Raw genomic sequence first — 27933 nt, forward strand, 5'->3', positions numbered from 1 at the left:
CGATACTGGTCCGCTGAAGGGAACTGCCCTTGGGCTCGAGGGATCCTCCTGCCTCAACCTCCTGAGTAGCTAGGACTACAGGCAGGTGCCACCACACCCAGCTAATTTTTAAAATTATTTTTTGCAGAGATGGGGGTCTTGTCAGGTTGTACAAGCTGATCTCAGACTCCTGGCCTCAAGTGATCCTTCTGCTTTGGTCTTCCAAAGTGCTAGGATTACAGGTATGAGCAATGGCACCCAGCCCCTTGTTTTTATAAAAAAGGTTCATGTGACTCATTCTAATCAGTTTAGTTCTAGGAAACAGAAAGAAGATTCAGTGGCTTCCAAGGAGTCTAACGTTTGGCTGCTAGCAGCCGTCTACGTCACAGATGTACTCTGGATGCCAGGGACATCTCCCTGTCCTAGGTGGCTTGTCTTCACTGCAGTGCACTGGGGAAGCAGCAGCTGCTTGAGCTGGGAGGTGAAAAGTCCCAGAGTCTGATAGGCGAGGCTCTGTCCCATCCCTGGGCTCAGTAGGTAATGTGGAGGGGCCCAAAGGATGGCAAAGGGACGTTATTACGAACTATGAAGAAAGCATCACCTTACATACCTCAACTCTAGGATGTTGGTGACATTTCCAGAGGGGAAGATCCTTCTAATGTAGTTGAAATCACCCACATAGAGGCTCCCATCGGAGCCACAGGTGAGGGCCACTGGGGCCAGGAGCTTGTTGCCGTCAGCAAGGCCATTGCAGCTGGGGCAGGAGATGCTTCTCCGGCGTCCATTGCCCATGATGCTCCCGATGACAGGCGGCTGCTGAGACACAAACTGGTTCTCCCCATTCCCTTTGTGCAGGATGCCTGGGACAAGCAAAAACAGAATTGCCTATGGAGCAGGAATGGGTATCTTTTCCCGTGGCTGACCACAGAGTCACCCTGATTTTGCAAGGCATGCAAGATCTCCATCGACCATCTCCAGGCTCATAGCCCAAGGCTTTGCCTCACCCCCTAATGGAACCCAGAGTGTCCTAAACAAGTCATACGGATTTAATTCACTCCAAAGCTCTGTAAGATAGGTACTATTATTATCCCTATTGTAACAGGGGACTGTCCAGGTAGCTTAACCGGCCTTACCCAAGGTCACACAGACGGTAAGTGGAAGAGCTCCAGAGTCTGGGCCCTTAGCCATTCACCTATACTGCCTCTCAGGTAGGTTGTCCATATCTCCTGTACCCAGTCCATAGCTCTATGATAGCATGAATTATTTATCGCACTTACCTGTTTTTCTCTTTCAATCGATACCATTTCAAGTGTGGAGACTATGTCTTTTTCCTTTCTGTATCCCCAGTGCTTAGCACAGAGCTTGACAGAGTAGATGCCAATGAATGTTTATAGAAATGAATGAGTGAAACTCACAGTCTCTTCTCACCAAAGGAGAGTCCAGAAGCGACAGGTTTTTACCTGGCTTTGTTATTAATGGGCTGATCCCAGCTCCTGTATAGGTCTCTTTACTGCTTTAACTGCCCCTGGGCCTCTTTCCCCACCAACAAAATGAGGGGATTAACCTCAAGGACTCAAAAGTTTCTTCCTACATCTATCCTGTTTCTTTTTAGTCTGGTTCCTCCTTTTCCTCCTGCACACTTCACAGCCTCCAAACTGGATCCTCTGCCCGCTGCCTCACCTCTTCCATACTGAAGCCCGAGTGAGCTGTGCTCTTACAGATAATCAGGATTGTCTCCCAAACTGTTACCTGTTAGCTTTGTCAAAGCTGTCCTTTGTTCAACGGATATCTTTACTTTTTATGTACTCTAATCAATCATTTTTCTACCTTAAAGTTTGTGCTTTGTTAGGTTTTAGGCAATCCTTTCCTGAGATTTTTACAAGTACTCTACTAATTTCTCCCTCCCCTCCCCTCCTCTCCCCTTCCTCTCTTTCTCTTTTTTCTTTTCTTTCCTTTTTTTTCTTTTAAATTGAGCCAGGGTCTCACTCTGTTGCCCAGGCTAGAGTGTAGTGGTATGTTCTCAGCTCACTGTAGCCTTGAACTCCTGGGCTCAAGTGATCCTCCCACTTCAGCCTCCTGAGTAGCTGGGACCACAAGCATGTGCCACCACACCCAGCTAATTTTTTTTAAAAAATTATTTTAGTAGATATGGGGTCTCACTATGTTGCCCAGGTTAGTCTCAAACTCCTGGCCTCAAGCAATCCTCTCGCCTTGGCTTCCCAAAGTACTGGGATTATAGGCATGAGCCACAGTGCCTGGCCTTTTAAATATTTTCTTCCATCAAATTTAAAGTGTTATCTTTCACATTGAGATGTTTAAGAAAACATCTGAATTTATTTTGTATACAGTGTGAAGTGAGGACTTAATTTGTCTCTACATATTGAGCCAATTTTCCCAATACTAAGTTCTAAAACACCTATCCATTCTCCACTGATATGTGATGCTATCTCTGTCATGTTCCAAGTTCTTATATATACATGGTATGTGGCAAAAACTTCTCCTTGCCGACTGACATCCATCCTATCCACCCTTTCCTTCTTTTGCAGTTACAGAATCCTGGCTATTTAGTTGGGCACATGACTGCCTGGAACAGACCATGATCCCTGGCTCCAGGGCAGCCACATCCACAACTAGGTTCTTGCAATGGCATGTAAGTAGAAGTGATATGAGCAGCTGCTGGGAAGTGACCTTACAATGCAAGGGACTTGCTCTTCATCCTTGACCTCCTTCCTGCTGACTGGAAAGTGGATGTAAAGGCTGGACCTGAAGTGGTCCCCTTGGATCATGACTTTGGAGACGAAAGCCCGAGTGGAGCATAGAGAGAGGAGCCTGGGTCTCAGACCCTGCAGCCCTGGATTATCTACCTCCAGACTTACAGAGTGGGAAGTGAAGTGAGTGAGAAGGAAACTTTATTTCCAATTCTGTTATTTTGGCTTTTCTGAAATTTGGGGCCAAAGCTTAGTTTAATTACTCTTCCCAGGTCAGTTTCTGAATGCGTTCTATTCCATGGAATCAATTTATCTGTTCCTGTGCCAGCACCACACAGCTTCAGATAATATGGTTTTTCTAGGATAGCTATAAATATAGATATTTGGTGAGTCCCTCTTCTTTGTTCTTAAAGGCTGCATTAGCTATTTACAAGTCTGTATTCTATCATAAATTTTAGAATTAGTTTGTCAATTCCCCCCAAAACAAGCTGTGGCTTTGATGGGCATTCACTGCCTTTTTAGATCAGGCAGGTGATATCTGACATCATTACCATATTTAGCTGTCCCATCCCAGCTCATGGTCAGAGTGAGTTATCTATAATACAGATCTGATGGTGCCACTCGCATGCTCTAGTCCCTGCAGAGGCTTGACATTTGCCTTGCATGTAGTTGAATGTCCTAATCTTCTTACCCTGGGCTCCAGCTGCTCACACCCAAGCTCTGTCTTTTGCTGTTCCCTTCATGTCATTCTCTGCTTAAATCACAATGAACCTTCTCTCCAGTGACTCTTCTTGAAGGCTTCAGCGCCTTGGCACATACTATGCCCTCTGCCTAGAGTGTTCTCCCTACTTGATACACAGGGCTAATCCTATAGACCATCTGAGACTCAGTTCAGGAGTTCTTGCCAAAGGGACACATTGATGAACCAAAACGCTGGGTGAGGTGCTCTTCTTCTAGCCTTCATAGTGCCCTGTGATGTGGCACAACATTGAAACTGCCTGGAGAGTATTTGTGTCTCACAGGCATAAAGTCTTGAGGCCATTCATTTCTACATCCCCAGTGCCTAGCACAGTGACAGCTCAAAGGAAGTATCCAAGCAATATCTGTTGATTGAGTTCCCTGATCACATAGAAGCCTATGGGATTCAAAGTGCGAATTTTTTGTTTGGCAGGGCACAAGGGATATGAGACAAGGTTCCACCCCAGCCTGGTTCAAGTAATTCTATTAATCCACTTACCACTTTGAATGTTGAGGGCATGATGTTTGTCTAGGCTCCATCCTCCAAGCTTGGACGCATCAATTTCATAGCCCTGCAGCACTGCTGTTCTTTTTTCCCACAGGATTAGATCTGGGCAGGATTCATATTCATAACCCACAGAAACTATAAGTGACAGAAGAGGCAAAATGCACAAGTGAGCTAAGCCACTCTTTGGCCTTTAGACCTGTAGGCAAGGCCCCTGGCTTATCTTTTGTAGAAGAGGAAAAAAGGATCATATTTCTAAGTGGCAACCAGAACTATGTGAAATACTAACACAAGATTGCTGAGCCTTAACAATTTTTTCTTTTTTTTTTTTTGGAAGAGCAATTTTACATTTGAGGAAAAGTTAAAATAAATGTACCAATTACTTTAAAAGGATCTAAGTGAATCCCTTCCAAGGAAATAATCTTTAGTATGTGATAGGGTTTGTTTCTGTGTTCCCAACCCAAATCTCATGTTTAATTGTAATCCCCAGTGTTGGAGGTGGGGCCTGGTGGGAGGTGATTGGATCATGGGGTGGATGCTCATGAATGGCTCGGCACCATCCTCTTTGTGCTGTTCTCATGATGGTGAGTGAGTTCTCCTGAGATCTGGATGTTTAAAAGTGTGTAGCACCTCCTCCCACCAACCCAGGCCCTGCTCCTGCCATGTAACACGGCTGCTCCCGCTTTGCGTATTGCCATGAGTCAAAGCTCCCTGAGGCCTCCCCGGAAGCAGATGCTGCCAGGCTTCCTGTACAGCCTGCAGAACCATGAGCCAATTAAACCTCTTTTCTTATAAATTACCCAGTCTCAGGTATTTATAACAATATGAGAATGGACTAATATAGTATGGAAAATACTTTGTGCATAAAAGTCTTCACCACAACATTATTTATAATATTGGAAAATTAGGTGTAATCTAAAGGTTCAAGAGGGGTGAGAGGGTGAGCAAACCCAAGTGTATCCACTGTAGGAATACTATGAAGCCACCAGAAGTCACAGTGAAGAAGACTATGTGGTGACCTGGGAAATGCTTATGGATCAATGCTCAGTTGAAAAGACTGTTTATATATGGTATTTCTGTGTTAAAAGAAATTACGGGCTGGGCGCGGTGGCTCATGCCTATAATCCCAGCACTTTGGAAGGCTGACGCGGGGGGATCATGAGGTCAGGAGATTGAGACCATCCTGGCTAACACGGTGAAACTTCGTCTCTACTAAAAATACAAAAATTAGCTGGGCGTGGTGGCATGTGCCTGTAGTCCCAGCTACTCGGGAGGCTGAGGCAGGAGAATCACTTGAACCCAGGAGGTGGAAGTTGCAGTGAGCTGAGACTGCACCATTGCACTCCAGCCTGGGCGACAGAGCGAGACTCTGTCTCAAAAACAAAATAAAACAAAAAAAAACCAAAAAAAAAAAAAAAAAAAAAACCAGAAAAAGAACTTACACATGAAAAAAGAAAACTAGTTGTATTTGTTTACAGGATCACATATGACTTTTTTCTATTTTTGTCCATTTTTCAAATTTTTATTAATGACTATGGTGTTTTTTAAATTAGGAAAAATATTTAAAATCATTTATAATGGATATATAGAAAAGGAACTTAGTTGGATTACTTTTAAAAAGCTGGAAGTTGCTTTGGGTTTCAAAGCTTAGAAATCCCCTGGATTTACTTTTGTTTCATAAATCCAGGACCCCTTAGAAGGTCACTGGGATGAAGGCTAAACATGACAGCCTCCCTGACCCTGGGTGTATAAAAAGCCCTGTAACTGGACTGTGGAAAGGAACCAGCAGAGACAGGAATGTTATTTCTTCCAAGCGTCTTTCTGGGCAGGCACTATTTTCCAGTGGACAATATCCTACTACATGCTCAAGACAGGAATTAACAATTGAGCAGCTCCTTAAAGTTTCTTTTAGATGCCACAAAAGACTGCCGACCATTTATGGCAATAGGGCATTGGGCCGGAAGACGTCCCTGTGACCCCTTCCCCCATGGCTTGAGTTCCTTAAGCAGCCACTATGCCTCTTACTGGTCACTTGTGATCTTAGGAAAGTGACTCCAACCCAGTCACTTCCCTTTTTCACTGACTGGTGGGCACTAGAAGTGCTCATTTTATCTCAAGAGATTGTAAGGCCTCATTTTAAAAAAGATGACAGAAGTGGCTTGATCTACAGAAGGGATCATGAACAGTGAGAGATGGCACCTTTGCTCCCACTGTGCCCTTGTTGGGTAGGATGGGATGCGAACCCAGAGGAAAGATCTGGAATAAATCCAACTCTGTTCCTTCCTAGCTGTGCGTCACTGAGAAGTCATCTCACTTCTCTGGGCCTCAACTTCTTCATGCAGAATTTGGGGGTGACAATTTTTGACTCACAGAGTATAAGGATTAACCGAGATGCTAATGTACAGGCGCACACATTGCCCACAGTAGGTGCTCAAGCAACATTCTTTCATTTCCTTCCCACCTCCCTCCTCCTCTTTTCCCCCCTCTCTCCCTCCCTCCTTTCCTTGCTTCTCCTCCTTCCCTCCTTCCTCCCTCCTTCCTTCCTCCTTCCCTGCCTCTCTTCCTCCTTCCCTCCTTCCCTCCCCCTCTTCTTCTTCCTCCTTCCCTCCCTTCCTTTCTAAATAACATTACTTCTCGGCTTCCTCATTCTGTCTTTGCTGAATCTCTGCCTTTTCTGGACCTAAGGGAATGAAATTGGAATGGGGTTCAAGACGAGAAGGGATTTGCTGGACGGTTACTCTTAAGTGCTTGGTGGATCAGCTCTGCAGGGTTAGACCTGCTAAGAGTCCAGCTCTGAGCCCTTCCTGGGACCTCCTCTAATCTGGAAGCAGAAATGCATACAGCCAGCCCCTGGAAGCCCAAGTGCCAAGTGAGGCTGGGACTCCAGGTGAGGTTACAGCCAATTTCTGTTTCATCTTACAAAGAGACAGCAATAACAACAACAAAGAGGTGACTTCTCTGACTGGGTAAAGAGGCCAAAAAGCATTTCTGATGGAGGAAGAATCTTAGTTACTGCACCTCAAAAAAAAAAAAAAAAAAAAAGAAACAATTTTTTAGCTTTCCTATTTTAATGGGTAAGTTCCCACAGGATGGCTGTGGGGTGGCCAGGCAATGTCCACCTGGTCCTGCCTTTGTGGCGCATGCCCTCTTTTAGCCCCTCACAAGCCAGTACGGCACTTTCCAGGGCCCTTTGGTTCTGTAGCCTTATTGTAACGGTCGGGTTTTCCACACTCAGGTCTTTCAGTATATTCTTTTAGGTCCTGGCCAGTCACGAACAGGTCTGAAAGGTCAATTAAGCCTTAGGTACTTTTGATCTGAGAAGAGGAAGGAAGGAAAAAGGAACCAAGGAGGTAGAAAGAGTGCTCCTGCAAGTGCTATTCTCTGAGTCCTGCAGCCGGGAGGCTTACCAAAGGCTTCTGAGAGCCCAAACACCTTCTGGTTGTAGACGTCTGTCTTGTCCCAAATGAAATAATAGGACAGGTCTGGGGCTGCAGCAAACCACTTCCTGAAGAGGCGGCCCTCCACCGCTACCATGAGGTGCACCTTCATGAGGTTGAAGGGGATGGTCGGGTGGGTGAGGCTGATCCTCAGGACAGATTTGTAGCCAGGGGTCCGGCTGCTCAGGTAGCTCAGCCTCATCTTGCAGCCAGCGATAGAGATTTCCTCCTGCAAAGCCTAGAAAGCAGAGGCAGATTACAGCAAGGGACGGTCGTCGACTCACCCAGTGGAGGGAAGATGGTGCGGCCCCATGGACTCTGGGTGTTCAGGAGGTAGAGGGAAGGCAGGAGAGAGCAGGGGGAAGAAAAGAGGAGACAGTGGAAAGAAGAGGGGAAGCAGAGGGTGAAGAGAAGCAGGAGGTGGAGGAGGAAGGGAAAAACATAAACGAGATGGAAGAAAGATTGGGGAGGGGTAAAACATGTCAGAGGACCTGGTTTCTGGGGCCAGTTTTCATGTGGTGACCTTGCAAAAGTCACCTCACCTCGCCAAGCCTCAGCCTCCTGCTCTGTACAACAGGGATGACAGCACTCATTTCATTGCAGTTTTGAGAGGAACACATAGGATATGCATATAAAATACTTAGATCACATTGCTACTGGTTCATGAGCTGTGTTATCCTAGAAAGCTCACGGAAACTTTGAATCTCGGTCTCCTCCCTGGCTTTGTGTGAGGACTGAGAAAGGTCACATAGGTAGAGTGCCTAGCACAGGAACGTTGTCAGGTGGCATGCAGTGCTGCTGCTGCTGCTGGTGGTGCTGGCAGCAGGGATGTCATGAAAAGAGACTGCTGCGGCCAGCTGCCTAAGCAGGAAGGATGGTTTCTTTCTCAAAACTTTCTTCAAATGAGATCTGTTCCAAATGACTTTCATTTTCAGGAAATTAAACAGAGACTACGAGATATTGACCAAACAAATAATTATGCAGAGTTGAGACCACAGCCTGGCAGGACCTGTGGTTCACAGCCCCAGCTCATCCACAGAGAGAGGTTGGACTGCCTGCATAGAGCTTCTGGCCACTCTGGGTGGCCAGCTGCAGTGCCAGATGAACAGAGTGGGGAAGGCTGTGACCTGGGGAATGCTCAGGTCACTTAGCTACTGGGTGCAATGAGCCCAGTTCTAAGTCAGAAAGTTTAAATGAATGCCAGCATGCCCAGGCAGACAGCAAAAGCAGACAACTTTATCAGCTTATGCTCTGGGCTCTGTTTCAAGATAGGAACATTAAATCGATTGAGGCTAATATATCTATTCAAGGGACAATGGCTATTCTACCCTATGTTTACAGTGGATGTGGGCCTTTTTCTTTTTTTTTTTTTTTAACTTTTTTTTTTTTTTTTTTAATTATACTTTAAGTTCTAGGGTACATGTGCATAACATGCAGGTTTGTTACATATGTATACTTGTGCCATGTTGGTGTGCTGCACCCATCAACTCGTCAGCACCTATCAACTCGTCATTTACATCAGGTATAACTACCAGTGCAATCCCTCCCCCCTCCCCCCTCCCCATAATAGGCCCTGGTGTGTGATGTTCCCCTTCCCGAGTCCAGGTGATCTCATTGTTCAGTTCCCACCTATGAGTGAGAACATGTGGTGTTTGGTTTTCTGTTCTTGTGATAGTTTGCTAAGAATGATGGTTTCCAGCTGCATCCATGTCCCTACAAAGGACACAAACTCATCCTTTTTTATGGCTGCATAGTATTCCATGGTATATATGTGCCACATTTTCTTAATGCCTTTTTCATCCTGTCCATTTCATAGACAAGTGTGAACGCTTACCCTCACCTCATTCTCCTGAACACAGGACATTTTAGGGATTGGGTTTAAACCAAGGCAATCTTCCTAAACTGTAGCTTACAAGTTTAAGGCAAAGCAGGACTCATACCCTGGTAAGCCCCTGGCATGACTGAAGTGCCATCCTGATGCTCTGAAAAATATTTACCTTCTTTAGCATACCCTTTAAAATTCATATCTCCCAGCACTTGCAAAGGCTAACCTATGAGAGGACTGGGAAAATCCAAGAGTTTGTTTATGTGTATTTCATGAATCTGATAATAAGCAAGGTTTTTGCCCTAACTGAATGTGCAGGCACCCAGCTCAGGGAGCACTGTAAAGAGGGTGCGACCTTTAACCCCATTTGTTCCAGAGTCCCTGCTCCTGGGAAAAATGTTTAGCTGGAGCTGAGCCAGGGTTGAGTAACAAATCACTTCTCTCCAGCAAGCTCTGTCTCCACTGACAACCATTTCATAAGAAAGGTCAGCCTGGTAGTTGAGACGGGAGACAGGCACTGAATCTCTGAAAAGGAGGTTTCAACCTGTGAGTGCAATGAGAATTTCAGAATGATTGTATGTCCTTCTTGTTGGCTGGCATCAGAAACCACTCAACAGGGTACGCACGGAAAGGTGTTTGCTCAGCCAGGCATGAAACATACACACAAAAATGTATAAACTCCCTGCTCCACCAGCGCCCGCGATCTATTAATAGGCACATCGCCTGAGTTCTCCTCGGGCAGGTGAGACAGCCAGGACTTCTCCTGGGCTTCTGCACTGACATCTCTCCTCTTCCTCAGGCCTTCACTGCTGTCGTTAGAAACTGGGCTGGGGACAGCGAAGGAAATTCAACTAGCGGAGCTTTGTTAGGCGAAAATATCTATCTTGATTTCCATCAGATTAAAATGCATCTTTCCCAATTACCTTCTTTTAATGATGGTTAAGTAAAGCGGTTGTATATATAGATTTGAGCCAAGGCCTTAATTGGCGTGAAGGCGGCGTGTGTTAAATAATCTTAATAATAACAGCTAAAATTTATTGAGTACTTATTAGGTGACAGACATTGTGCTAAGCACCTCATATATATTTTTCTCATTTAATCTTTATTATAATGCTCACTGTTCGGGATCCTTTGGCTCCTTCCTCTTGATAGGACCATTTATTTTAAATATTTTTTAACAGAAATAATGAGAGAGGAACATAGGATGCTGGGGAAAAGGAAAGTAGGCAGAAGTGAACTAACCAGGAGAGTGGAAAGACAGAGAGAATTTAGTATAAGCCAGAGTGTGCTAGGCAGTTCCAGGTGCTCAAGTGTTTTCTGTCTGTAAGAGGGGTGCCCCTCATGCCCTTACACCATGCCCGTTGTGGGGTTTGGTGGCTGGATTTTGCATAACAGGCTGATAGGACCTGACCCAAGCCCTACAGAGGTGTTTTCTCTCTTTCCACTGTCTCTGAGATCCTCTTCCATCCCCAGAATGAAATAAAAGTGTGGTGGAATGCAGTTAGGAAAGCTGGGTACCTGAATTTCTGGCACAATGGGGCCTTTCTCTGCACAGGAGCTGGCGAAGGATGTCAGTGGGGATGGAGAGACGACAGGGTTGGGGCGGGCAAAATTGCTCAGGTCACAGCTGGGAATCTCATTCTCCTCATGTCTCATGATGATGGTTTCCATGACAAAGAAGCGATCCCATGGCAGCCAGAGGGTGTGCTCCTGTGTGATGAAAGGTGCCCGCTCGAACCGCAGGATGATGGAGATGCCGCCATTTGTCACCAAGTCAAAACTGTTTGGGAGGGGAAGGTTGAGAAGGGGTGGGGAGCAGAAAGAGCAGGAACCAGGATGAGAAAGAAAGAGACCAAGAAAGGAGAGAAAATTATACCAAAGGGTCTGAGCATTTCTTGAGGGAGGCTCTAATGCCTAAAGATTTGACTGCAGCTCCAAACAATGGTAGTGATTTTAGAAAGCAGGGTTTTTTCCCCCCATAAAATGATTCACATAGAGAATTTGCTGAAAGGAACCACTGCTGTGGAGAGTCATTTTCCAGGATACACAAGAGCTGACAGTGGTGCTGCTGGTACTTAGGGCCTTTCAACTGCGTCAGAGCTGAAGCCCAGGGAAAAGTCAGGGAACGAAGCAGAACAAGCCTTGATCTGGGTGTTAGGGCCTGGTCCTGGCTCTGCCTCCAACTACTGTGTGATCTTGGATAAGTCACTTAGCCTCTTTGATCCTCATTTTTTTCATCTGTAAAATGCAAAAGCTCAAATGGATTATTCTTAAGTCTCTAAGATTCTATGACTCCACAGCAATTTTAGCTCTAATTGTGATAGATTACTCAACAATGGCCTTTGCAATTACAAAATAGCTAAGCAGTTTAAAGATGGCTCAATTAGAATCACAGTATCTTACAAGTGAAAGGGGAACCAGAAGACTGAGTGCCAGCCTCCTAGTTGAGATGAGATCACTGTGACAGCGTCTGGAGAGCTCGCAGCCCAGCCTCTGTTCATCAGCCTCTGAGGATGCTGGGGAGGTCTGAGGAGAAACCTGCCTTCCTAGCCCTAGTTCTGTCATCAATGTCACACCAAATAGGTCTGCTCTATGATGGTCTTCAGGCCTTCCCTGATCCTAGATGACGCCCTGCTAAGCCCTTCTTTTTTCAGGCTTGTGGGGATTGTACAGGCAGAGTCTTCCTTGCCTCACCCCAGAATATCTTGTGTCCAAACAGGACCTAGCCAGAAACATACTGGCAGTTCTGTTTGGTGCTGGCATCTTAACTCCAATCACCTGCAGACAAACCTAGCAAGGCACTTTCCCATCCAAGCCTTGGCATGCACTTTTACTTTAGAACATCAAAGAAAACTGAGTTCCTCTCTATCTGTACACCCAATGTTTCTGACACTGTCCAGCCCCACCAGGAACCTGATTTGAGGGTTCTGCAGCCACATGTTTAGAAATCAGATGGACTCAGATTATAGACAATGGGAAAAGAGGGCCACATGTGAACCAAGGCACATCACTAATCCTGTAGGCTGGCTCTGCTGAAGTAAAAACAGGGCATAGCGTGGCTGCTACTTAAAGCCCCATCATGCAATAAGACATAAGACTAGGCCAGGCACGGTGGTTCACACCTGTAATTCCAGCACTTTGGGAGGCTGAGGAGGGTGGATCACCTGAGGTCAGGAGTTCGAGACCAGCCTGGTCAACATGATAAAACCCCGTCTCTACTAAAAACAAAAAAACTGGCCAGGAATGATGGTGGGCGCCTGTAATCTCAGCTACTTGGGAAGCTGAGGCAGGAGAATGGCTTGCACCTGGGAGGCAGAGGTTGCAGTGAGTTGAGATTGTACCACTGCACTCCAGCCTGGGTGACAGAGTGAAACCTGTCTCCAAAAAAAAAAAAAAAAAAAAAGATATTAGACTAGAATTTTGTGTCCTTTCCCTTCTTAAAACAGAAAGTTTAAATCAAGTAATAGGTGAACCACTGGAGAGGAATTTAATGGTCATCTGACCTAGTCCCCCTCCCATTTGATGCATCAGTTTCTTCTGTAGAACCACCATCAAAGGCCCATTCAGTTCCTACTTACACAATTCCAGAGATTAGGAGATTGCTATATCCACAGGAGGACTATTCTGTTTTAGTTTAGTTCTGACTGTTAGAACTTTTTTTTTTTTTTTTTTTAAACTGAGTGTGAATCCCTCTCTTTCCAGCTTCTTATTCACTGGGCCTGATTTCTATCTGCTGGGGTGACTTCAAACTAGTCCGTTTCTTCTATCACAACCTGGCTGTAGTAGGTATTTTCAAGGCCTGTCTTCATTGGCTTCTTTGGATGGAGAACTCCTAACTATCAAACTGCATAGCTCAAACTTCACCTCCTCCACACAGCCTTAGTCAGCCAGAATTCCGGCTTCCTCCTTGGGTTCCACTGCCCCACATGCATGGCATTGCACTGTGATTGCTTGTTGAGCTCTCTGGCCCAGGGACATCGAGTCCTCTGTCTTTTCAGAAACTAGCCCAGTGCTTGGTGGTTAAAAGTTGATGGAATAAATGCATGAGTGACAGCATCAACTGCTCCTGAACTGACATCTGCTAAACACCCTATGTCCCTTCTCACTTTGGCTGTTACTGCAGTTAAATCTAAGGTTCACCTGTGCAGTTGGTGTGGGAGACCTCAGTGCAGGGTCTGATTTTGACCCTGATAAATCCACCATGGGGGAATGGGCCCATTCCTGCAGCTTGCTCTTCTCTCCTCCAGAGACTGCAAGGATTCTGCATGGAACCATCCTGTCCTAGTGTCAAGTTCTGCTCTTGGTAGATGGCACCCCCAGATTTGGGGCTCCAAGCTCCACAGCCTGACTCTTCCACCCTTTGCAGGAGCTAGCACCCCTTTGCCTGTTCCGCATTCACTGAGGTGAAGTTGGGCCTGACCATCATTCAGTGATAGAGAAACACCTGGGGTGGGGTTTATTTTGAATCAAGAATTCAGGTTTTGGCTCTCTAGGAGAGTACCCATGAATTTGGGGAAATACTCAAAGAACAATTTTTCTGTCATGGAACTGAATAGCATCTGTGCCTTGATAGAACATTTTTAACTGTCAAACAGAATTTCAGCCAGACTTATAAGCTCCCTTCATGAGAGGTTGTATATGAGGAGGGAGGAAAGACAAACATGAAAAGACATATTCCCAAGGCAGTGAGCAAGCAGAGGGCAGCTGGCCTTGCCAAGAGCAAGTAATGAGCTGGGGCTAGGCCCGCTCCTCTGGAGGGGAAACCCTGCTTTGGATATGAATGTGAATGTGACCCCAAAGGGAAGGCCTGGGTGTCATATGAAGCCTAAACAGTGCAGGGCCATTCTGAACACTACTACTTGCTCCATGGCTGAATTATATCACCTTTCCAAGCCTCAGTTTTCTCATTTGTAAAAAGAAGCTGATGATCATAATCATTTGGCAGGATTATTGATTATACTGATGGGATAATAGATGGGAAAAGCACAGGGCCTCATACATTCCTTTGTCTTGGCCCCTACCTCTCCCCTCCCCTCCTCTCCTTTCCTTTCTTCCTTTCCCCCTGTCTCTTTCCTTTCCCCTTTTCTTCCTTCCTCTCTTTTCTCTTTCTTTCTGTTTTTTGAGACAGGGTTTCACTCTGTCACCCAGGCTGGAGAGCAGGAGTACAGTGGGGCAATCATGGCTCACTGAAGCCTTGACCTCCCTGGGCTCAAGCGATCCTCCCACCTCAGCCTCCTGGGTTGCTGGGACTACAGGTGCATGCCACCACACCCAGCTAATTTTTGTATATTTTTTTGATAGAGACATGGTTTTGCCATGTTGCCTAGGCTGATCTTGAACACCCAGGCTGGTCTTGAACTCCTGTGCTCAAGTGATCCTTCCACCGTGGCCTCCCAAAGTGCTGAGATTACAGATGTGAGCCACTGTGCCTGGCCCCCAATTTTCAATTCAACGAACCTAATCTGTATCTCTTGCCTGTTATTCTTTTAGTTTGTCTTCATGGCCTCTATTTTCCTTTTTTTAAAATGATCTCTTTGGCTAACTTCTCTGCTACTGTTTTCTGTTTGTAAGCTCCTATAAAGGTGTGAAGTCTGGGATTTCAGCAAGTGTGTGTGTGTGTGTGTGTGTTTGTGCATGCATGCGCGCACGTGCGCGTGTGTGTAGGGGTGGGGGAGCTGAATGAGGGCAAGTATCATGGTGCCTTCCTGGAAAGCGAAGAATACAGGGTCCCTGGACTTTCAGTCCACTTGCCACACTGTTATTTCCAGACTATATCTCTTAGTCTTACGGTTTTTCCTAAGGCATGAGAGGTAAGAAAGAAGGTGAGTTAAGGAAGGGTGGGAGGGCAGTGATATCTGTTCACATATGACAGAGATTTTTGGATACTGAGAGAACAAGTGATAACAAGTGATAACTTTCCCATACATTAGGCTGAGTTGGGAAGAAAATTTAAGTCCCAAAATGCACTGGCAAGAATTGATCTGAAACTCAAGCTCTATTGCAGCAATTCTGGCTACTGTGATGTAATTTAGGAGGCTGATGCAGGAAACATGGCTGATATTTAGCTCCATGCTCTCAGTGGGCAGTAGAAATTGCAGAGGAAGCACAAACAGGAGGAATCGGGAGGTGTCAGAGTAAGCTTTCCCCAAAGGCCACCGAACTTATGCCAGACTTGGTGTGTTTTTTGAATCTACTCTAACCAACCACAACAGGGCATAAGGACTGATGATTTGCCATCTCACAGGAGTGACTGGCAAGTTTCATGGCAAAAAAAGGCAGTCCTGAAAGGCTTCTTTTGGATGAATGTTTCACAGCAGGTAATAATGTGGTCAGAATACCTGTTGCCTAGGAGGCTCACATCTGCCACTTTCATACAGCAGGCAGCATCCTTCATGCTGTAGCGGGTGTCTTCATGAGGGCCTTCCTGGGTTGGAAGGTGTACAGGGTAGGGAACAGTGGCCTGGCCTGGCCAGTTTATCCCTGGACTGGCCACTAACGTCTTCCAGCTGGGCCTCTTCCTTTTCACACGGAGTGAGAGGCAGGGAGGGGGCACCCCATGCCAAGCTTGCCAACCCCATCTAAGAGGCACACATGTCTACAAACAGATGAGCCTCTACTTCATTATCACCTCGGCCGGGACATGTTCACATCTGATATTGGATTAAAGAGGTGCTAAAATCAATCAAGCTGGAGCATAATTTCCAACACAGAGTGAAAATCAACCTTATGGGCCCACGCTTAGCCAGATGGACTGCCACCACCTGGTTTTATTAAAAATAGAGGACTTGTCATCACTGACAGCCTAAATATTCTACTTTCCTCCTTCTCTTTTCCTTTTCTCCAAAATATTCTCATTGCCTATCCTGTCACATCACCTTCTTCAATAATCTGTAATTTTAACAAAAAGCTAATATTCATTGTATACTCATTATGTGCCAGACACTGCAAATACAGCAATGAATCAAAGTGTGGTAGGGAACTAAGATTTATTAAACACATACTGTGTGCCAGGTGCTTCCTCATCCACCATATCATCTAACCCTCAAAACCAATCTGTGAAATAAACAGCATTAGGACCATTTAACAGATGAAGCCAAGACACAGAGAGGTGAGGAGAGTTAGCCTAGGATGCACAGCAAGTGGGAGAGCCAGGGCCATTAAGGAAGCTTTACTTCATTCTGCTGATGGTTCTTGGAGGAATTCAAAGGTCAGAATTCTGTCATCACCCAAATGGCTTGCACAGATCTAGGCAGCTGCAGGATGGAAACCACACAACAGGAATGGCTGAGATTTCTCAAGCTGTCTGTTCTGTAGAAAGTGGTTCACATGACTGTTTTATATCATAAGTCATGGAACAGGATATGTATAAGGTACGCTCTCCTTACTCTGAGAACCAAATGAGAAGAAACTGCTAAATCTAGAGTCAAAGGGACACAGGCCAGAGTCAGGTACAAGGTCATACAATTAGTAAGTTGCAGAGCTGCGCATTTGAGTTCAGGCCCTCTGAGTCCAAGACCCATCCTCTTTCCACATTATCAGTCCAGCAGCAGCTATATGGCCAGACCACAGAAGCAGGACCTTCACTGTTTCTGACTCATAGAAGGTCTCCTACCTGCCATCTTGCCTGCTGATTGTATATCCAAAGATAGGGTTATTGACAAAACTGATGTTCACACCAACCAGGGGGGTTCCATCTGATGTCATCACTTGGCCACGAATAACACAAGCATGCCTGTGGGAAGAGAAGAGAGCACAAACATGATATACCTTTCATGATCAGAGCCCTGGCTGGCAGGGAACCCCGAGAGGCCAGAAGACAGAAAATCAGTCACTGAGACACATCTTGTACCCAGTGGTTCATGGTACTCACTCAAGATACATAATAATCTTTAAAAAAAAAAAGTCACCTCAATTTAGGGCATCGAAGTGTCCTTGAGAGAATTACTATTGGGAGGTGATTCAATGTTCTCACTTGGAGATTATTTTCTGAGGATACTATATTATGCTGTAAGGAGATAAAGCTGATCGCAGAGGGCAATATCACCTAGTTCTGTGTGTGGATGTGTAGTTCAATGATCTGGGTTCAAATCCTGGCTCTGTCACGTCCTAGCTCTCTGAACTTCAGTAGGCATGTGCCAGTTCTTTGAGTCTTTGTTTTTTCATGCTGGTATAGGGTAAGCTCCACAAATGGCAATGGCTATTACAGCTACTAACAGTCTCATTGGAAGTGAACATACAAACAAGTGAGCAGGATAGAAGGTACTTCCTTTCATCTGACATTCGAGATAGGAGGACAGATGTTAGCATGCTCTCGGAGTGAGTTTTGGAACCTGACACCTCTCCCAATATCCCTCCTCCCACTCTTACTCTATATTTTGCACAAGAAATTACCTGCTTTTCCCAAACTTGCCAGGCGAATGTTACTTAGTGCCTCTGTCTGTGCAATGTTCTTCCATCTGCCTAAAATGTCATTCCTGCACTCCTCTCCCAACATTCTCACCCTTAAAGACCCAACTATTAATGACACCTCTTCCTTGAAGCCTTTCTTGATACCTCTAATCAGAACCAGTTCCTCTCTCCCACAAAACCTGAGGCAGACACCTTGATACTTTACCAAAGCATACACGCTCCTCCCTTCCACTAGATCCTGAGCTCTTTGAGGGCAGCGTGAAGATTTCTTTCTTTCTCCTCACAGTGCCTGAACTATGTCGAACAAATCCTAGGTTGCCATTGAAAACACGATGGTTGAACAAATAAATGGGACAATTAGAGATCATCTAGATGGTGGCTTTTCAAATATTCAGAAACAGAAATGTTTGGGTAAATGACATTTTATAAGGACTCCAAAGCGGAAAACGAATGAAAAGATCTACCCTGGATGAAGTTGGGGTGGAGGCCTCCTCTCCCTTGGGGTGATTCTGAGGGCAACTCTGTGGAGTCTCCATGTCTGGAGAAGTCAGTTAGAAGATCCCTAAGTTAGTGGAACTTTCTCATTGTATGGAAGAGGAAACCGGTTTCCAGAGAGGTTATATTGTGTGCCCAAAGCTCCACAGAGAGCAGGTGACAGAGGCAGGACTTGAACCTGGGCCTCACTACTCCGGGTCCAACTCTAACCAGTCACTTGCCACTGGCCATGGGTGGAACTGAAGGTACTGGCTGGTTCAACATCCTCAGGGATCCGCACACTGGGGAGAAAGCCCTCGCTGAAAGGCATCTGAGACAAAAACACAGGCGCTGTGCACCACATAACCTTCTCTATTCACCTCAGGTGAGAAGGCTTTTTCTTCTGGCCTAGGGAAGAGCTAGTGACGAGGCCCATGGGCGTTCATTAAAAAAAGATCTCAAATTCAGTCCCTGCCATATGAGGTACCCACACCTCTACCTTCCTAGAGTGATAAACTTTTCTCTGTTGGATGAGAAAAGCAATTAACACCAGGCTTGTAAAGCAGCTGGTCTCACTAGTGTCAGCTTGTCCTTTCTGAAGGCAAGAACAACTACCCACAATGCACCAGACTCCCCACCCCACCCCACCCTCCTCACCTCACTCCATACAATCTGGTTAATGCTAATTCAGTCAGTGGTTTCCTTCCGAGGCCCTTGGTCTAAATGCAATTACACGGCAAACAAGTTAAGCGGGTGAGGCTCAGCAAAGACTTTCAATTCTGCTCTGAAGGTCTTCCAATGTATTTATGTGAAATTATCTCTCCACTAATGGGGAAGATTTATTCCACCGATTGTATTCAGCTGGTTCTGAGAGATGTTTTCTTTAATGGAGGACAATTGAATTTCGTATTGCTGGAACTCTGTCCCTTCCAGAGAATTACTAACAGATCTCATCTCCTGATGCTGGCCACCATCCAGCCTTCTCCAGACATACGTGCCTCTGGATTCTGCCTGGACAGTAACCAGCCCTGGGGGGATGGCTTCCTTTCTGGGGCTGTCCTGGCTGCTGCCCCTCACACACATGCAGGCCAGCCTCCTCTGACTGATCTCTCTTTGGGGATTTCCTGATAATTGGGAAACATTGAATCGGCACCATTTGGCTACCAGGTAGCCTCCAACTCAGCAAGCCAGAGCAGATGCAAGTTCAGCCCGGGCTCCCGTGGATTGCTTTTGGATTCTGGGGAAGATTAGGTTGACTCCCTGGACACTGATAGGCCATAGAGGCCTCTTGCCAACACAGGCATTTGGCTCAGAAATTAAGTCCTGGAGAAAAACACTTCCATCCCCGTTCTGTTTTCATGATTTTCAGTTGTCAGGAAAGCCCGGATTAATATAAAGCCTTCCCTGGAACAAAGGAGATGGGAAGTCAGCTCGGCAGGGGCCTCCGAATTGTGTCTTGTGCCACATGCATTTGTCCTGGGAGGTTTCAAAAGATGCGAGTGCTGGGCTTCCCGATGCTTGCTTTCTGCATCCATTTATTTAATGGATACTATCAGTGGTGTGCTGGCAATTGTTTAATGACCGACTTTCAAAAAAAAAAAAAAAAAAAAAAGAAAGAAAGAAAAAGAAAAGAAAACCAGCTTCAACTGTAGCATTTGCTCATTTCTGTGGTGTAAGTACTCTCATTCTGGCTGTTTTCAAGCTACCAAAGAGATGCCACTGAACAGAGGTGGCAAGAGACACACAAGAGGATGCCATTATGCGGTACTGCCACCGTGGAGATGCGATGGTCCTGAGTAACTCAAGGGCAAACGTAACATCAAACACGGCAAAATAATTAGAAAGTAATAAGTTTTGAGTATTTATTACCTTTGCTTTTAACATACCTTATTTAATTTTATATAATTTAATTTTTAATAATGGCTGTGTTTAACAACCAGCTTGCCAAATTTCTGAACATTTAATAATCAGTTCTTGTGAACTGGTTCAAGTTGGCTTCTGCATACCACTGGAACACTGACCCTACACTGAGGGTTGGGCACTCGCTCAGTGGTGGAGATGTGGCTAAGAAATAATTGCTGCTTTGAGTGTAGAACTCTGTAATGGAAGACTGCCTTAGTGAAAAACCATTAACGTGAGAGCAAATCACTGCCACCAACTTGGCTTTCCAGCTAGCTCATATGATCCTCCATTACCAGTCCTCTATTTGACATGATTTGCTTCCTCATGGTCGCTGTCTTGGTGTAATGGAGTTTTGGGCTGTTATTTTCTACTCATCCTTAAGAGTCTCATCTAAGCTGTCACCACCTCAGTAAGGTTGTCATCAACTTCTCCTGACACAATGAATCACCCCCTCCTTTGGGCTTTTATACACCTTATAAGTATCTCTCTAATATTTGATGGTCATATTATATCATTTGCATTTGTATAGCCATCTCACATGTTTACGTGTGAGCCAGAGGAGGGCTGGACCACATCTCCAGAGAGGGTAAGCGTGGGATGCTGCTCTCAGAGTGTTTGTGAAGTGAAAAACAATCAAGTAACTGGAAGAGAGAAAAAGACTTGCTCAAGGTCATCCAGAAAGGAATTCACTTGGCTGAGCTGACACTAAAGCTAGGTCTTCTTACTTCTGAGGCCTCACTCTTACTACTGTGTTATGTACCTGCAGTCACTAAAATTCCTTTAATTTCATGAAAAATCGGGCACCTACTGTGAGTCAGGCTCTGTGTTAGGTGCTAAGTTCCAGAAATGTATGAATTTCGGTCTCCACTTACTTGCTAGAGCTCACAAAAGCCAACATGAAATGCCCCCGTGTAGTTGTCTCTGACACCAGTGAGTCAACACATGGGTTTGGCATATGTCAGGCAGCTGGGATATAAAACAAGCAATTAGGCTAGGTGAACTCTGCCAGGAGGGAGCGCCACTGCCAAGCCAAGGGTGGTGTGAGACATACTGGCATGAGTCCAACCACACACTCAGGGCCTGACTGAGGTGCCCTTGCTGACGCCAGCAGGGGAGAAGATCTGCCTGACTGCTTCTTGAGGAGAGTGACAAGGTTTGGGATCAACAGAAGAATCTGCTGGAGACACAAAACCGCTCCAAAACAAAATCAAGCAAATAAAAAGCCAACCTCAACTGTTGCTCAGGGAAAAACGGTAGGGCTGTGGTGGCGAGAGCACTGGGCTGGGAGTCATAGTTCCCAGTTCTGACTCTGGGAACTAACTGTATGATTTTGGAGTCATTTGACCTCTCCGAACCTCCCTTCTCTCATCTGTCAAATGCAGGCTGAAGTTTTTCCCAACTGGTATAAAATAGAATTCAACATACGTTTAAGAATTTATAACTGTTAATCTTGCACTACCCAATCCAGCTAAAGCAGCCCTACTACACGTGGCGTCAGAATCTTAATGGAGCTCATGCAATACTTATACTTATCGCTAAATTGTTCCCTCTATCTGGAAACTTCCACCTCTCCTAGAGCATTCACCAAGCAGTAAACACCACTCCTGCTCCTTCCGGGCTACTCCTCATGAGCTCTGAGTGCTGTTGCTCTGCCAGGACAATCTTTTGCCCAGCAGAACATGAGCTCCTTGAAGACAAGGACCAACCACATGTCTCTCACTGCTATATTCCCAGCATTGATCATGGTTGATGGCCATTTCTGAGTGGGGAAAAGAAAACCTCCTCCAAAACAGGTGTTTGCTCTGGAATTTGAATGCACGGCACAGAGTAAGTTCTTGATAAATTATTTACACAATGAATAAAGAGCTTATGTGCTTCTGTTACTTAAGGTGAGGACGATGTTAGAGAACTTTGAGCTACTTGACCTTGACAGGGATATGGTTAGAGAACCCAGGGCTGGAAGAGTTGTGCCCTTTCAAGCGGCCGGCCCACACTCTCCTTCAAAGTTTGGGTACCTTCCCCTGGAAGACTCACTTGCCTCAGCCTAGCCCTGACCCTTTGATTCTATACCCTCCTCATCTGTACCACCTGTGGTCTGGAAAACTTTGAAAAAGAATGCCAGAAACAAAGATAGATTGATTAGTCAATGTATATTATAAAAGCAGATAAAGGAAGGCAAAGGGAGAAAAACTGTAGCTTTTATTATTGTTTGTGTGTGTGTGTGTGTTATTTTGTTATTAAGTGAAAGCAGCTACTTTGATATTTAGGAGACTGGAATATCATTTGGGATCTAGGTGGCAAATGATAACTCTAGCCTTTCTCTCCTTTAAAGTATTTGCTAGTCTATAACATTATTGATTATGTAAATCACTCCTTTGCATTGTGTATTTTAAACAGATTTATTTGCCTGACTTGTATAAATCCTTAAACTGTTTCCTGCTAACTTCTGCTGATTGAATGGGGATCTTTCCAGCATCTACTGCAATTTATCTGAAGTCTTGTAAGAACATTACCTGGGCCCGAATGAGAAGCCTTACTTCACAGCCTGTGACATTACTACCACTGAAGGTGTTTCCAGTCATAGCCTGACATTGTCCTCTCTGCAGCTCTCAAGACCGTCTTTCCAGCCCAGCCACCAGGCTGATCTGCAGCTCTGTCTTCCTAGTTTTCCATCTGATGCTCTGCCTCAGTTTCTTTAACCAGCTTTTCCAGCCCAACATCTTCCGCCTATATACGTATTCTTGGGAAACCCCTGATTATGAAACATTCGAGTCAGAAGAGCCCTTCCTGATCACCTCTTTCAAACTTCTTTTGGTAAAGATGAGAAAATAAAGTTCAGACAGGGAACGACTTGCCCGTTCTTGCAGAGTTGCAGGGGAGCCAGGACTGATTCAAATGCAGGATTCGCCATGAGAACTTGGGAGAGCCACTCCACCTCTCAGGGTACTCACAGTCTGACCGACAGGTACCTAACTATTTGAGAATCCCAACTTGACTTAGCTGCCTCACAATTCAGAGTTCACATGATTAGAGCTGGGTTCTGGAACCATTTTTGATTGTATGCCCTTTCTGCAAACATTTTTGAGCAGGCTCCTTCAATGTATTTGCATTCATTTATAAATTGCACACATGTGCTACCATCGCTGGTTCACCCTGGGAAGGGTAATATACATTTGGTGCAAGGTTTGATGAGTATTCATATTTCAAATAGCCTTCTTGATAATTTTGACTCTTTTAGTGAACTCTGTTAAGATTGTTGATCATTTTGAAACTCTTAGTTAACTTTTTGTTCAATCTTATGAAAATAATCATGTTTAACCTCATAGCGAGATTGAGGAAAGTATTTAATATTAGGAGTAGAAGTATCAGCTCTGCCATTTTTTTTTGTTTGCTTGTACTTGCACTATTAGTATTATCTTCCATTTGTATTTACTTTGCAGGAAACCTTTAAAGCCACTTTACCATTTTATGAGTAAGTTTGGTTAACACTAGATTTTATACAGATACACAGACATGTGCACAAACAATTATGATATAATATACTATTACATCATAATACACAATAAACACAGTAATACACAATAAACCAGTGTGGGTTCACTGTCCGTCTTTCTTTCTTTTCTTGTTTTCTTTTCTTTTTTTATTTTTTTGAGACAGAGTCTCACTCTGTCACCCAGGCTGGAGTACAGTGGCATGAGCTCAGCTCACTGGAACCTCCACCTCCTGGGTTCAAGTGATTCTTGTACCTCAGCCTCCTGAGTAGCTGGGATTAAAGGTGTGCACCACCATGGCCCAGCTAATTTTTTGTATTTTTAGTAGAGACAGGGTTTTGCCATGTTGGCCAGGCTGGTTTTGAACTCCTGGCCTCAAGTGACCCACCTGCCTTGGCCTCTCAAAGTGGTGGGATTACAGGCATGAGCCACTGTACCCACCCCACTGTCCCTCTTTCTGTGGAGTAGATCTTGATCTCCCTCAGAATGCCTCATGTACTGGTCTAGACATGTAACCAAGTAACACAGGGACCAAAGGAACAAATCGGTGAGAATCCAACATTCTACAGAAATAAACCAGTCTTGCTTTCTTATTTCTTAAGATAAAAGAAACACTGTATAGATAGAGCCCCTAAAATTTTCTTCCTGTTCTCATGGCCCACCTTCGGTATCCACCTTGGGACTCCGAGAGAGTGTATGCGGTGATTTTTTTTGTATATAAAATAAACTTGAATATGCTGTTTATTATTATACCCCAAAGCCAACTTCTCACTGTGCTTCAATCTTTATAACTTATTTCAAAGCTTATCCTATATTTACCATGTTTATTTTCCAATAGCCCCAAACCAATAAAACTTGATCTAGTCCTTTTTTAAATTTTTTTGAGACATGGTCTTGCTTTGTCACCCTGGCTGGAGTGCAGTGGCATGATCTTGGTTCACTGCAACCTCTACCTCCAGGGTTCAAGAGATTCTCCTGCCTCAGCCTCCCCAGTAGCTGGGATTATAGGCTCCATAGGCTCCTTCAGATTGACAGGAGGGAGGAGTTTACCTTTTAAATTACAGGGGTCTTCTGAGTGACTGAGTCCACGTTCCTCATGTATAAGTGTGGTCAGTGATGTCTGAAGGTGAGGCAGAGCTTCCCTTCCATCACTCCTTGAGGATGGGGTACCACCAGCTCTGCCATGGTGCCATGACACCACCTGGGGTGGTAACAGCAAGATGGCCCAGCAACTACTAGTGTCTTCAGGGACCTGAGGTTGTGCTTCCTGCAGAGCCCAGAAACCACTGTTCTGTGGCCTGCTAGCTAAGTACGGCTGTTGAGCTCCTTCAGACACCAAGGGAGCGTGAGCTCCCAGGCTGCAGAATCAATCTCTCAAGCCCGTGGGTAGTCTGGCTGCTCAATGCTCATGCTTCAGGCTGAGTCCTCTCCCACAAGAATCTTCTAGAATATTTTCTGCTGGCTGATAAATGTGTACACAAGAACAGAGCCCTTGACTTGTCCACCATACTATGCTTCTGGGGAACTGAGCCCATCAACTATGGTGAGGGAGAAGCAGGACTGAGAGGGTCTGGCCAGCAGGGAGCAAGGCCCTTGTCCCAGGTAAGTGGGTTGGTCATGTCTGGGGACATGGCTCAGAAATACCATCATTGTACCTGGGGACATGGGATTTGTGGTGCATGTTTAGATAGGCTGCTTTCTGTGCTGTGTGGCCAGAAGCTTGTTTCTAAGAAGACGTTTCAGGTGATGGTTTGTGCTGTTAGAAGAATACAAGGCAGCTCTGCTAACATGTGACTCCAGCCACAGTCTCTCAGCAGACAAGTTCATTCCATGACCATGTGTCTTGCCTTCTGTCAGGGCACAGGGCAGGTCCTGCTTCACCAGGAAAGGGGAAACTAGAATGAACCAGGATCAGACTCACTTCATGGGGAAGGGGCTGATACCAGGCAGAAACGCAGCTAAGGGACTCTGCACAAAGTCCAGCTCAACAGGCTAGAGCTGAGGTGTACAGCAATACACAGCTGGCCTGTAATGGAAATAATAATTCAAAGGATGAGGGAAGAAGGGCTGTAGCGGCATCATGAAAGGGCTCCCGGAGGCATCTGGATGGGGACATCCATGTGTCACTCGGTTATCATGCCCAGGTAGAGCAGCGATGGAGCTCCAGACCCAGATGTGGCAGGGATGGGAGCCTGTCCAAAGAGGGCAAGCTTTGAGTCCTTTGGTGCCAGGGCACCAGGATGTTTAAGTCAGACACAGAAAGTGAGGCCAGGATTCAGGGACAAGGCAGAAAGCCATTTGGCACAGCTGGCAAGTCATGGCAGACAACAGTAGCAAGGATGTGAGTTGAGCAGCTGGGGCTGCTCTAAGCCCTTCTTCTCAGATTGGGATTGGTCCTAGAGGCCTGCAGGGTTAGATTCACAGGGTGGACTCACATGGCCCCCACTGTGGTGGGAGGAGGAGACCCAGGCAGGGGAGGCATGAGGGGCTGGATCTCTCCCCTCTAGCAAAATACACACAGAGGCTGCATCCCTCCCTGTCAAGCCCCTGATTGTGGGATTTGCTTGGAGCAAACTCTTAATGCCTCTGAGATCTAATTGGAGGGCCAGTTAGACTACCTGCAGGGGTACCTGCAACACCTGATCCTATATTCTCTATTGAGGGCAACATTAGTAATGTGAAGCATGGCTCTATAAATATTTTAACTTCTTATTGCTTAAAATTTCTCAGCGTTGGATAAAAATACAGAAAGTCTTTGATTTACAAAGAGCAGAATTACAGTTTACAGTTTGAGATATACGAACCTTCACTTGGGACTCCAGGTTCTCTGGGACTCAGGTTTGGCTACTAACTTGCTGAGCCAGGGGCTCTCTCTGGCCTTGGAGTTTCCTCTTCCAGCACAGAGGGCTGATGGTCTGGAAGGTCCATTCATCCCTGCCATCCTAAGGTGCTAGGATATTTGCCCCAATTACACAACTACACTGATGCTTCAGGCTAAGATTCTCATTTTTCTCCCAGTTCTCAATAGTGACACTAAAACCTGTATGTATACTAATGCTATAGCTAATGCTAATATTAACATTACTGCTATTTAGTGACGGGGTCACTAACACTTAATGAATGCTTACTGCCCTAACACCTAAGTGTTCTATGTGTGCTAATTTAATCCCCACAAAATCCCCATGAGATGTGGATTATTATTTTCACAGTGTACAGGAGGGAAGTGAGGCACAGAAAGATTAAGAGACTTCTCTAAGGTCATACAGCTAGCAAATAGTGAGGCTGAGATTCCAACCTCTGAGGTCAGTGCTCCAGCACAAAGCCTTATTGCACATGGGTTTTTTATGATGTAGCAGAATATTGGAGAGAAAGTCAGGGCCAGGCGGGGTGCTAGGGTTGTAGTGGCACCACACTGTATGGATTTCTGAACTGAAGATGCTGAGCTGGGAACATAAAGGACTCAGTGGAGAAGAAGAGAGGCTCAGTACATGGGCTCTAGAGCCACCTGGACTTGGCTTCCAATGTTGGCTCTGCTATTACAAGCCCTATAACCATGGCCCAGATTACTTAACTTCTCAGTAGCTCAGTTTTCATTGCTTAAAACAAGGGTAATAAAGTCCCTATATCATATGGTCTGCCCGGAGACCTAAAGGTGTTACTACCTATAAAACATTCCAAATAGAATATCCTTGGTAAATGTTAGATGTTAGTACTGAACGCGTGCTATAAGCCAGCCATTGGGCTTCTGGGTATTTTATCTCATTTAATCTTCCAAACAACCTTGCAGGGTAGAATTAGTGACCCCACATCACAGGGAAGGAAGTTGAGTCTCACCAGCACAAGGTCACATGCTCTCACTTTCCCCAGGACTTGAATCCAGGCTCTCTCCCTCTAACCCAGAGTCGTTCCCACTGCACCACAGCATCCTCTGCTAATGCTTTCTGTGATGGACAACTAGGAATAAGCTCAAGCTACAAAGCAAACAGAGATCGTAATTCGTTTTTGAAATCAATAAAGGGATGATCAAGTGGCAGAGGAGGAGTTGTTAGCTGCTCATCAGGATGATGTGAGAACTCGTTGTCTGCATCCTGAATTGAATCACCTAGTTGCTTTATCATCATAAACATTCATTTCAGTGCGGGGAGGGATTTTTAAAAAACCAACATGAATAATATATAATGGCTGACATTTTGGAGGAAGCAGGATCTTTGCCTTCTTCCATCTTCCATCAGGTTATTTATCATTGTCTTTCTTTTCTTTTTTTCTTTTTTTTAAACTGATGGGGTACCCTGTCAGTTCAGCTTGTTCTGAAAATGCAGGAGTATAATTCAATAATAAATTCGCTCAGAGGCCAGCTGTCAGGAAGTTGGTGTTTATTTGAAGTCCATTAGATGATCTCTGCTGCTCGGCCTCTTGAGGGCTTCCTGAGGGCTAAGACCTGGGTGGAGGTGGGGGGTGGGGAGCA

At 45.3% G+C, this 27933-nt stretch overlaps 1 protein-coding gene across 2 annotated transcripts in view; it reads right to left on the reverse strand.

Annotated features, from left to right (window-relative positions):
- TENM4 (teneurin transmembrane protein 4) overlaps nt 1-27933 on the reverse strand; it is a 792376-nt gene that overhangs the window by 62723 nt on the left and 701720 nt on the right. For both annotated transcript variants that reach the window (XM_015115340.3, XM_077964103.1), the window contains exons 20-24: nt 16805-16924; nt 10711-10972; nt 7338-7605; nt 3925-4068; nt 590-839 (exon numbers count right to left, since the gene is read on the reverse strand). In XM_015115340.3, the coding sequence (XP_014970826.2) occupies nt 590-839; nt 3925-4068; nt 7338-7605; nt 10711-10972; nt 16805-16924 (1044 nt within the window). The remainder of the gene's footprint in view (nt 1-589; nt 840-3924; nt 4069-7337; nt 7606-10710; nt 10973-16804; nt 16925-27933) is intronic.

Source organism: Macaca mulatta, chromosome 14, assembly GCF_049350105.2.
Source record: "Macaca mulatta isolate MMU2019108-1 chromosome 14, T2T-MMU8v2.0, whole genome shotgun sequence".
Classification (NCBI taxonomy): Eukaryota; Metazoa; Chordata; class Mammalia; order Primates; family Cercopithecidae; genus Macaca; species Macaca mulatta.